Source organism: Fulmarus glacialis, unplaced genomic scaffold (genome assembly GCF_000690835.1).
Source record: "Fulmarus glacialis isolate BGI_N327 unplaced genomic scaffold, ASM69083v1 scaffold10726, whole genome shotgun sequence".
In the NCBI taxonomy this organism is placed as follows: Eukaryota; Metazoa; Chordata; class Aves; order Procellariiformes; family Procellariidae; genus Fulmarus; species Fulmarus glacialis.
In genome coordinates this window covers 6955-19644 of record NW_009220194.1, presented here as the reverse complement: position 1 = coordinate 19644, position 12690 = coordinate 6955, and the positions used below count along the sequence as shown (strand labels likewise).

The window sequence follows — 12690 nt, the reverse complement described above, 5'->3', positions numbered from 1 at the left end:
AATTACAGATCAAATTTTGGACAACCTTTCAGACAATTCCTTAACCCAGTTTTCACTCAGTCTTCATCCCAGGATCAGACACTGCCACCTCACTCGGGGCAAGTGCTATTCTGGTGCTATTAAAATGAACAGGACTACGCAGGGAGAAAGGGGCCGCTCGGTATGAGTAAGAGGGGCATAACCGGCTGCCTGCCAACATAAACACCAAATACAACATACTCATAAACTGAAAGTACAGAAGAAATCAAACGGGACTCTCTTTTTCAGACTTACACAGCCCAATTACCCCGAATCAAACACATCGCTTGCAAATAACGATTCTGCATATATATATGTCCTTAACCTGACCATAGACACACGCTCTGTCAGCTTAACTAAGACACCAGCCTGATTGATTTGGCTTATATAAACCATTTAACACACCTGTTCCATAGGTGCATCTGTGTTGTTGCAGTTATGGCTCTCAGCAGTTGCATTACGAAACCCTATTTCAAAGGTTTACAACTCTCCTGCAACAGGGACAGTCAAGCTTTTTTCTTCAGGGCTGTGTTATTCTTCACTGTTATATCCCCTTAAAAGCTTGAAAATAAAATTTCGCTTCCTATTGACTTTGTCCTTCTCTAGACAGCAAACATTGTATTTTGCTGTAGTTTTAGTGCACTGCTCACTGAAACATGTCTCTCTCCTATTTATTTCCTTCTTTTGAGCACCTACCTGTATCATCATCAGTTACAGAAGAAGCATCTGCACAAATCTGGCAACAGGGGCAGAAGCCTCTGCTAGGGGACATGGCATAACTCCATGGAGGGTAACACAAACCCCCATTTACTTTAGCCAAGCATCTCACCCAAGGACTACAGGAGCAAAGAGCTAACATGTAGTTTTTTTTCTACAGCCGGGGCACCACATTGCAAAGCTCATGGCTTATTCCACCCCACCAAGGAAGCAGAAAAATAAAATGCAAAGGGCAGATTTGTATTAGATCTGCTCTGTTGTAGCATTCCTGAGAAAAGACGACTGCAACCAGCTCCCTCGTGCCCACAGCAGACCCCTCTAACAAGCAGGACTTCCCGCGTGCCCCAGCGACCGGGGGTTTGCCGAGCAGCGGTGTTGGCCGTGTACAACTGACAGGGAAGGCAGCAGCAGCCGTGCTCAGAGGGAGCTCAGCAAGCAGAAGCGTGCAGGGCCAGGCGATTCAAAAGGCAGCATAACAAAGGCAATGGGGATGCTTGCCATAGATGAACTTTTCCATCATGCTCAAGAAATGACCACAGGTTAAGTATTTCATTAGCATGCCATTTAATGAGCCATTATTACGTGCCCTTGCCTGAACAGCCTCCCCCTCCAGTTTGCTGCCTTACTGAACCAGTTACACCTACACTAGTACCTGAAGACTAAAGGTCTGCTCTCCTGGGCACTGCACAGAAGGTCCGTAAAGGATCACAGTAGCAACTAGGGCAGAAAAAGGGACAATTATTATCTCCATCTCACAGATACTGACTGAAGCACAGAAGTAGTCCTGTGTAGATCATTGCTATGTGCTCTGGTGTCCACAGGCATTCAGATTTTTGCCTGAAGGACTTTAACCTATCCTTGCCCTACACAAACAGCTGGGCAGAGGGGATATTTCTAGATCCTACTGCAGAATTTTGTTGCCTAACTCACACGTGTTGTAATGAGCACCACGAGTAGTCTTGTGGGACACGCGTTCTAAGTGTGTTCACTGATCCCAGCTACAATTTTGCAGACTTTTCCAGCTAGCATATGCCAGCACAGCCAAGAAGAGCACCGTGTCCCTCGCATTTCCTTCTCCCTCCCTCACCTCTGCCCTCCCAAGATGCTTACTCTCATGGGGGGCGGGGGACACACACAATGGCACACGCATTTTAAATGGTTATGACGTGATGGTTTGGCAGGATGCATCTGGCAGAACAGGGATTTGAACCCAAGTTGCTCGTGGCCCAACCCAAGACCAATTTTCCTTTTATCTAAAATGAGATGCGTAATTCCCAAGGGCAGAGACCCAGTCTCTGTGAGGATCACAGTACAATTTGGGGCCCTGTAAAAATGACAATGGCGAAGACTGGATGTTATACCTCCTGCCTCCTGTGTGGGAGTAAAATTCCCTGCGAGGATATGATAAGGGACCTTGAAAAATTAACCTTGCAGAGCTCCTCATCCCAGGGAGGATCCTGACTACTATTTTTACTTGGTGGCTAGGCACTTCTTCAAAAGCAGGGTGATATTTCTTGCCAATTTTGGAAGTAGGACAAAGTTCCATCTTAACTTCAATACCTCCTTAAATATTAAACAATTTATAATGGGCTGAAACTGTAACAGATTGCACCAAAGCTTCCAATTCTAAATTAATACCAACTTCCCACCCACCGCCTCCCTGGGCAAAATCTTGGAAGGACAAAAGAAGCAGATTAACATTTCAAAGCTGAGCCTCAGCCTTCTCTTAGCTATCGCTAGGTCTCCAGGGCAGTCAGTCACTTCCCTTGTTGAGCACTCAGGAATGCAGATGGCCTGTTCTTGTTGTGGCAAAATCCCGTCACCCTTAAAGGGATACTGGTATCTCAGGGAACCGCAACAGGAGTCAACTCTAACGCACCGTAGGAAGGACTCAGCGTAAATCTGAGAATACAGGAAATGTAACACACTGAAAAAAAAAAAAAATCTGCAGGCAAGTTAAAAAAGGTAACGGTTTAAAGAAATATATTTCCTAAACAGAGGCATCAGATTTTTGTAAGGAGTAAACTACAGGCCATAGGCACTCTAAGAGGCTCTAAAACATAAGCAGTGCAATATTAACCACTGACAATGCTCAAGTATTAAAAAATATGTTTTACTTGCATAAATTACATTTTCTTTCACTTAAACACTTACTCCAAAAATGATCATCACTGGATCCAAATTCTAAGAATCACATATTCGTCTACTACCATTACTGCATTTCAGAAAATCCATACCCCTAATTTCATATGCCTAATGACTGGTGAGCACAGAGACTGCATTTAATTTTCTGGCTGCATTTATAATACATGGAAATATTCAAATGAACCAAGGAGATTCCTAAGCAATCTCTGTTTTTCATCAACCACAGACAGCTACCAACCCTCAGCGAGGGTGACACCTCCCCAGCCATAGAGTGCATTCATTATCTCTACATACATGCGTACTGCCTCTGGAATGTAGTTCCATATCTCCTGCTTTGCTCTAGCTCTTATTATTTCTTTTGCGGGGTGTTTTGAAAGATGTAATTACTACAGAGAATAGCTGATAAAAGTCCTTCATTTCAAATTGTAAATATGCCTCAAAAATTTCTGTAAGCATTCTCTGCTAAGACAAAAAATGTTTTAGCCTCCATTTTTAAGATCTGAGAATATTTAGTATTAAGTTCTGGATTCTTTTTACAGACAAGCCCAATGATCTGTAATGTGTGTCAAATTCATGTAATACCACAATGCTTGAAACAGAAAAAGCCTCTAATGAAAGGAAATATTTGTAAATACACCTACCTAAAGAGGGATCCTACATATAACAAGTAACAGCCAGTCACAAAACCAGCGAGGTGTTTTATGTACAAGTATTGCTATGTTATTTGCTATTATAACTGGTTGCTAATGTAAGAAGCCATTTGGGATAGAAATATTAATATTAATCAGAGATTAATTAGTTATCTGGGAATACTAAAGCAATTTCTTACCAAACCCAGAAAGACACAAGTTATGCCTCCAAGGATGGGTATGAAGAATGACAGTATCTTCTTTGATGACTAAGAGTCATGTAATTTCACCAAGAGAGTATTTCAAGAACTCAGAGACTTTGATATAGAAAATACAAGTGCTAAGACTGATCTGAAAGAGCTACCCTCTGATAAACTGCACCAAAACTGAGAGCGCAGAGACTGAGACAAAGAAAACATCAAAGCTCCATTATTAGAGGAACGAAAAAGCTAAACAGTTTGACCAGAGACTCTAGAAAAAAAATCACAGACTTCCCAATTTGGCAGAAACACTACATCAGATCAGCGGAGATAGATCCCTCCAGACCCTTAGGGTTCACACAGGCAAACCACGGTGGCTCTGAACTGTGCAAGCTGAACCACAGTAACCACGAACGTGCATGCTCTTCTGAGTGGAAAATACTTGGCACCGTCACGTCTCAATTATCAGTGGACAATTTATCCAGGGTATGGTTAACCAGGAGACACGCGAAGACGCCAGAGCTGGTGTCGCGTGGAGCTGCCCATGCTATTAGCTCAGGAGCAGCACTAGAGGACAGCTGAAATGGTTTATGTACGTGCCCAGGTGAAGAAATCACTGTGTCTGCCACATTCACGGGGAGCAAAGCTTCACCTAACAAACCACGCAAGTCTGAGCCAGCTTCGGGCACAGACAGTCCCAATGTCTCAGCTCTGTGCGCCTGAGCAGCCCTGCCTGGAGACGCCGGCAATGAGCCCCAGCACCCAGCTAACCCCTGCAGCGGAACAGCCATCACAGAGTAAGGCTCAGCCCGTCGACCGAAGCTCTGGGGACCACAGCGGACCTCCAGCCTCAAGTCTCCTTGCCTGCTGTTCAGAGCTTGCTCTGCAGAGCCACCCGAGTGCCCCTGCACAGTGACAGCATTGGCCAGGCCGGTGCAAAACCTGGGTGCATCCACCCAACCCTGCCAGCCCAGATAATAGAGATGTGGGTCTCATTCAAATTAGCTTAGCGCTAAAAAGGCTAACAATGCATTTAAGCTGCCTCATGACTGCAAAAGGCTGCAAGTGCATATATACAAAGGAACTGTTGCAGCAGCGCATCTACGCCTTACACGCTTGCGTGTCCTCTGACATAGACTTACTCCTTCGTGCACTCTCACAGCCACTACTAAAGCACGCTCTGCCTGCTCTCCTGAGCCTTCGCAGGCAAGCGGCAGTGAGACAGCCAAGAAGGAGAAAGCAGTTGTAATTTAGCATCATGAAGCAGTGGTCTTCCAATCCACTGCTGCTTGCTGGGACTGTGGCAGCATTAATGTGAAAGACTGCAAGCAGACCAACAGGGACTTAGACTGAAAATTTTTACATTGCAATTTGAATCCAATATTAAGAATTTTTTGCAGTTTAGCGTATCAGCAGCATTTCCACTAAGCATCAGTTTGTTTATGCATTTTATTCCTGAAAAAGATGTGTCACAACTAACTTTAATAAACAAAGAGTAGGATTTAATAAATACTCAGAATCTAAAAATGCCATTAACAGGCCTGTCATGAATGCTTCGTTTAAGTAACTGAATTTACTTGGTACAATAACATTTAGTTAAGATTAGTTATCTCTGCTAACGTATAAACTGTTTAAGTTATTGCAGACAAATGAGGCTCAGCAACCTTTCAATGGATACCAGACTCACCAACTTAACATACAAAATGCTCGTGACCTGTGCAACAGGACTCGCTATTGATTTTAGAAATAGTACGTAGCAGTTTTAATTTACTAAAGAAAGTGCCTGCACCAGAGCAGAGTTAACTGTGAGTAAACCCTAATGGGAGGAGGCAGGGAAGAGGATGTGGATGCCTCTCCCATCCTCCCCTGTCTGATGTGGATAGACCATCCAGCAAGGCAGGGCAAAACCTCCAGGAAATACATATAATGGGAGTCACTATTAAGCCTTAATCAGCTTTGAGAGAGCATTAAGACTTGGCTCATTTTCCTTTTCATTTTAGTGATTTTGATGATAAAATTACTTGGCTCTGAACACTTCAAAACGCCCTTTTCTATGCCACATGGATACTGTCATGTTTTCCCTTGCAGTGTTTTCCATTCATTTGCACATATTATCTTTTCTGCTTCTTTTAAATGATGCTAAAATAAACAATGAAAATATACAAAGGAACCTATATTCTCTTATTGAATAATTAGATACTATCTTTGAATACACAACCAAAGTCTGACATCCAATAAATCCAAGACAAAGCTTCAATTAGCCCACATAATACCCGTAAACCCGGCAGTGCTTTACAAAGATATGTAAATGTCAGCACCTTTATTTTACATGGAGAAAATGGAGCACTGAGAGCAGACATGGTCAGATCACATCATGTCCAAGAATCCAGATCCCTTTATTCCCAGACTAATTAGCATCTCTTATGACAGTGTTCCTCCTCATACTAACATTCAACTATGCGGTAACATACACCAACAGCCAGGAAATATTACCCCTAACCCTTTGGAAACAGCTGTGATTTTTCTGTAAAACGACTGAGTATACAATCATTCTGCTTATTTGCAAGTTCTATGAAATGCTGCTCTTCTAATTAAAATATACCTCTAAAGATTAAAAAAAAAAAAGAAAATTTAAGAAAACTTTCTTTTCTTAGGAAAAAAAAAACAAAACAAGTTTTGCACAACAACCAAAAACATTTCAATGACTATCTTTTGCACTCAAAAGTGAAGTATTCAGAAATCCAAGATTTTATAATTCTAATTTGAAAAATATAAATATCACTAAGCAACAAAAGTTGCTGAATGTAGAACAAGACACAAAAACAGCTGGGCTACAATTGAAGAGAAGTCCGGAGACCTAGTGATTATTTTCCGTCCTTTGAGAACATCATCTGCCCTCATAGAAGGACAGCACACTCAAGGAAAAAAACAGACTATGACTCCATTTGCAGATGCAAACCAAAACTCTGCTCTTCCTGCACCAAAGCAGCATAACAAGCAGCCATTAAACAGCAAACCGAGGCATGTACACCAAGATTCAGAGAAAGCTTTGGGTGGCTTCAGCAGTAACTCATGCTAATCGCTGACAATCCACAATCCAGCTTCATCCAGGTAAAACTACTGCAGAAATCCGGAGAGAGGATTCAGGCCTCTGCCACGCTGCAGCACGCAGCAATGAGCAGAAATGACCGGTGCAACAGAGGGTGAGCAGACAGAGTTAACAAGCACCATAGCACAAGGAATTGCTCAACAGAAAAAATAAACTTGGAAAGAAAAGAAAGTGGTTAGTCACGAGGGATTATAATAGCCCACAGTAAACAGTTCAGTTAATCAAATAAACAAAACAAATACCCCATCCTGAAAGATGCTGGGGAATTCTTTGAAAGGAAGTGCAAGCTCTCCACTTTCAGTGCATTCAACCAGTGAGTTTGGTGGTGAGAAGCCCCAGCTCCCATGAGGGAATATTGAATCTCTCGATGCACCAAAGATGAGCACATCATGTGGCTTACAACCCAGAACGCAAACAGCAAGGTGCAAACGCACACTCGATTTACCAGTGGATTTAGAGAGACTTGCAAAAGTAACTTCAAAAAATAAAAACTCCTTCATCTAACTCTAAGACCTTACCAGCTCCTATTTCTCAGTAAAAAACTGTCAGTGCCTTCTGTTATGGATTTCAAAAATAAAAGCTCAGTGCTGCAAGGACTGCATCCTCTAAGGAGTCCCAGTTCAGCACGTTAGGTTATACAGGAAAAGCCTCAGAAGGCTTTGGACCTGTATCTGTGGTTTGAAGAATGTGCAATTAAAATCAGCTGCTCCTAAAGTGGCAGAAGGGTGGAGGCTGACAATAATAAATTGCAAGCTCCTGTACAGTCATTTGAAAGCAGTGTCTTCTCCCCAGCTCTACCAGATACTAAATTAGAAACAGTTCTGGCAGCGTTTTGTCTGCTGCTCATGAAGCAAAAGGGAAGAGACTTGCTAAAATTCAGCTGACAGGTTTTTTGCATTTATCCTAGGTTCAACCACATGCAAGTCTGTTGAGTGTGAAAAGTCCCTGCACTGGCTTCAGTCAAGAAGAAACAAAAGGCCCAACAAAGCACAGTGCTGAGGGCCCTTCATTCACAAAAGCATACATTTCTCCATAAAGATGTCTCCATTGGACCGCGTGTGATAAGGCTCTCAGATGAATTACCATAAGCAACTACTGTTGGCAACTGTCAACAGAGAATCAGTGCTGACCTTATCTGGATCATAATATCTATGGAAGCGCTCAACACGATGAGCAAGATGCACTGGATAGAAGAGACCACATCTGCATTATCATTAAAAGTCCTCCAGTTCCATGCTGCACACTCAACAGTGCAATTTGCTGCCATCGTGGAGACACATGAAACTCAATCACACGGCATTATTAAAATATCCATACATTTTAGCATAAATTTCCTATTTAAACCCACACTATGGGTATGGCTATAAACCCACACTAACCAGTATGGCTACACAAAACAGCCATGCAGATCCAGGGCCTTCTATTTCTTGTCTGTAAAAGTGTAATGACACACAAACTTCTGAACTTTTCCAGAGCAAATAGCTATTTCAGCTTCACAGCAGTAATGCTTTCTCTCTGCATAACGTTTGTTATCAAACCAGGACAGGCAGGCACAGCAGATTCTGACGGATGCCCAAGGGAGAGAAATTAAACCAAAATTCAGTACGAGCGAGCCCCTGTCATATTATGCAGCCTCAGGATATAGACTCATGACTTAACTAAATATACTTTTCCTACAAACTGTCTCCTACAAACTATCGCTCCATGTTAATCATGCTTCTGAAGAGCATCTCTGCTCAGCACAGAATTTAATACGACAAACTAGGAGCTTATCACATCAACCATCACGCAATGCTGTTTGATAGGAAAGGCTCAGAGCCTGCTTCCAATTAGTATGACCTTTTCCACAATTTTTATAGATTCTTGCATATATTTTCTAGAAAACACAACAGCAACAGGACAATGACAGATACCAGAACTGAAGACAGGGCTGACAATACTGCGACCAATAAATCTGATCCTGCATTAAAAATTACATGTGAAGATCAACAGGACTGAAGCTTTGAGCACGCACACTTAGATGATGGCAGAATGGAAAAACCTTAGAAATAGGAAGAAAAAGTGGAAGAGCCAATTCAGAGCGAAAGGAGGCGATACAAGGCAAAACAGTTATCAAAAATATGTCTGGCTGAGGAACAGCTTGGAGAGGTACACAGAGAGATCTTGCTTTATGAAAGCAATGGGGAGTAGAAAGGCAATTCAGCCAACTTGTTCCAAGACGAAACCACATGTGAGACAAGTGAGGCACAGAAACTTGTGGGACGGACATCCAATGGGTCCTTCAAAAGTAGGCGTCTATTCCTCAGCTATCCATTGCTGCAGGGAAGTGAATTCAATGACCCCTTGTGCTCCATCCGGTGTACGCTGCTAATAGCAGGGGTCCCTCCCTATTGCCTAATACTGGATTATGCAAAAGACCATACAGAACTGCCAAGTCAGGGCTTTGCATTATCATTCCACACCCCTACAGAGATTGCTGCGATTAGCCCTGGACACACCACTCTCATTAACCCTCCTCCTTCATGCTCACTCACCATTAAGGCTGGGTACACAGCTGACAAAGCCAGCCTTCTGGTCTCCTCGTCCTCACACAGCTGATGCAGAGGGAAACGACAGGAATTCCAACGCTCTTCAATGCCCAGTGACTCTGGCACAGCCAGATCTCCTTAAAAATGAACTTGCAGCCTGCAGCGAAGTCATTCCTCTAAGCTAGGGGTCAACTTAGTCTTGGGAGATCCCTTTTGAGATGACAGTAGCTCCAAAGACGCATTTGTTCTCTATATGAGAAAGCTTTAATGCGTTACTTTGGACACAGAGCAGCACATGAACTGAGGAAACTCTACAGGACCCTACTCCAAAACAAGAGAGGAACTCCTGCAAACTCAGAACACTTGTACAGACTATCAAATTCAGGGCACATTTCCAGTACTGCCTGACCTAATCAACCCTCTTTGAAGAAAACAAGATGCTATAATATTTGTTTTCTAAGTTGACTGCTGCAAAAGAAACTGCTATGACCTGAAGCAACAACCCAAATCAAAGGAACACTTCCAAAAATACAGTTCCAGCCTGAAAAAGTTTGCTGAAGTCTTGAAATTTTTACCACCACGCTGAATTAATTTTGGAGGTTACCGGTAGGCCACGCAAGAAAATCTGACTTCAGAAAGGGTGATTCTGACAACATGGCCTACATTTCAGCCACTCTTGAAAGTGGACTGTAAACGTGTAAGTACATACACATTCCTGAGGAATAACCACATTCAACTTCCACAATAACATTTAAAATACCTCTGAAGAGTAGATGAGCCACTGAGTCCCACTCTCAAGAGTGACAAGAAACACAACAGAACAGCTACCTGAAGTGCATGAGCTTGTGGAGAGAAGCGTTACTTACAGTTGTATGATGAGAGACGCTGCCTCCAATATTGAGGTTTTTGAGAAGCTGGGGAGACCCTCCATACTGCCCTGAGATCTGCTTCCTGACTTCAGCAGCTACAGTTCTGAAACGAGACAGGGACAACATTATCTCTGCAAAAGAGTAACAATGAAGATGATATATCAAATACGTTTACACTGCTGTTGGAACGAAACCAATTACTTAGTGCGCTGGTTGGAATAAGAGTGTCACCGGCCAGTGAGAACAGACTTTGTATATTAAATTCCCGGAGAATCACAAAATTCTCACAAGGCTACATATACATGTTCTTAACAGCAATTACTTTTTTTTTTTTCCCTTTTGTGAACTGCTCTTTTGTGCACTTCTGGGGCAATAAAATGCATATGACACTGAGCACAAATAAACTTGTTCCCAGCAGGGTCTTTCCAGTTCCTACCAAGGCAAGCTCTCCTCCAGCACTCCCCGCACCCCTCAGCAGTTCCAAACCTGGTCACACATCTGCTCTCTCATTTTCATCCCCTGCCTATTTTTGGTTTTTGCAGTCACAGAGATGAGGACCCAATAGCCAACCCCTTCAACGCTCAGCTCGGGGGCAGAAAAGCAATCCCACGCAGGGTGGGTTGAAATGTCTAGGGAACGACACGTGGGAAACAACCGACCAGGTCAGAACAAAAAACTGCTTCCCCTTTCACGTAGGAAAGGTAGCGATGGGACTATGGTAACTAGCAGAAAGGACACGCGATGTACTAGCTCGCAGGGCACAATGCCTTATGGTCTCTGCCAGAGAGAAATCCCACTGCTGGGCAACTTTTCTCACCAGGAAAGAAAAACACAGATCAATCCTTCCATGCCTGGAGGGTAAAATACACACTGTGCCCCTCTGGGGTTTTCTATTTTCCCCAATAAGCCACGTCATCACTGGTAAGGCTGAAAACACAACAGTTGGTAAACTCACCACGGGAACACCTCAGCAAAGGAAGAGCACATCAGAGAGGGAAATGCCGATAATCAAAGACTGTCTTAACAAACAGCCATGGGTCAAGCCCTAACACAACCATCCACAGTGCTCCATCTTGTAACCAGGCAGTAAGCTGCAGCTCACCTCAGCAGTAGTGCTGGTATAGCCAAGTTTTCAAGTACGGTGGAAATGTTTTTGTTTCAAAAGCAAACCCAGAGCCCAGATTCTTCCTACAAAAAGTCGTTTTGCTGAAAAGCTGCTGATTAACCCTGGTCTACAGGACCTCACCAACACGAGAGTGCTCTTCTCCAGGAATCAACAACCAATTTATGAGGGACAAACCTGCTTCCAACTGTCATTCACCGCACCACAGCATCGCAGTCCGCTCTGTCTCCCAGAACGAAGTCCCAGCTCCAAAGAGATGCTAACCAGTGCATAAGACAGATGAAGAGGCTGCAAGAACACAGGTGATTTTTTTCCTGCTGTATCAGCGATCTTTGCGGGAATAGCGTCATGGCTAAGAGACTCACTCCTGATCCCACTCAGGGGAACGTGCTGTGTAACAGCATGGTGCACGGGCTGCTAAAGCCCTGTCAAGTAAAGATGGTTAAACGGTCCCTGAGCAAAACCTTGACATCAGGGTGGGCTCCTAGCTTCGGGACTGCTGTGGCAGTGAACACTGGTGGGCAGGAATGGGGGCAGGTGGAGGCAACTGATGTCAATGGAAGAGAAGGGAACTCTAAAAGGGAACTAGCTGGGACAACCAAGCCTACCATGGGGAGCAGATGTTTCCTCAGGCCAGAGGATGAGAGTAAGATTAGCTAGAGGAAGCATTATTTTGTCTTTTAAAAAAGTGGACTGCAAAGTTAAAAAAAAAAAGTTTTATGTATTCTGGCTGCAAGAAGTCATTTGCTTCATGTTTGCCTTTATCCACAGGAGACTATGTTTTCACATCTGGAGGGTGGCTTCTGAAAACAGGCCAAACAGCTCCTGCTGGGGACGGACAACATTCAGGCTGTCTGATCGCCCTCGGAAGAACCATCTTCTCTGCTCCCACCATGCGCACATACACTCACAGACACGCACACATGAGAACAAACTACGCATGCTGCTAGCATTTACAGGAAAAATTGGAATGTATTAAAATGGCTGCTTGGCATGGAGAACACTACGCATTTGTGGCTGACGAGATTTAAAAGCTTGCCTCCAGGTTGCAGACGACCTCTGCTTTAAACCCGATCTCTTACACGATGTGTGTTTTGTGTAATTCCTGACGATACGCAGAAGAGAGCCGTTCACCGCATGGCTGGCCGGAAACATCAAAACCCACATTTCGCCATGCAGCACAACACAGGAAAAACTAAAAATCTTTCCCCATTTTCAAGAGACATACATTGTTTCCAGACGGGAAGTATAGCCAGAGGAGGAAACCTGTCCTCAGCTGTGAAACCACAGCCGATGCCTAGCCATGTTACTCAGCGCTGCTCCTCCTGCATGCGGTGGCTCCTTACGAACCT

General features: G+C 43.6%; 1 protein-coding gene across 1 annotated transcript in view; it reads right to left on the bottom strand.

The window, feature by feature from the left end:
• The window catches only part of DOCK7 (dedicator of cytokinesis 7), a gene marked incomplete at its 5' end in the record, with an annotated part of 99255 nt that extends 88937 nt beyond the window's left edge, over positions 1 to 10318 (bottom strand). The window contains one exon of the mRNA XM_009580683.1: positions 10213 to 10318. Within this exon, the coding sequence (XP_009578978.1) occupies positions 10213 to 10318 (106 nt within the window). The remainder of the gene's footprint in view (positions 1 to 10212) is intronic.
• Between the last annotated feature and the right edge of the window lie 2372 nt (positions 10319 to 12690).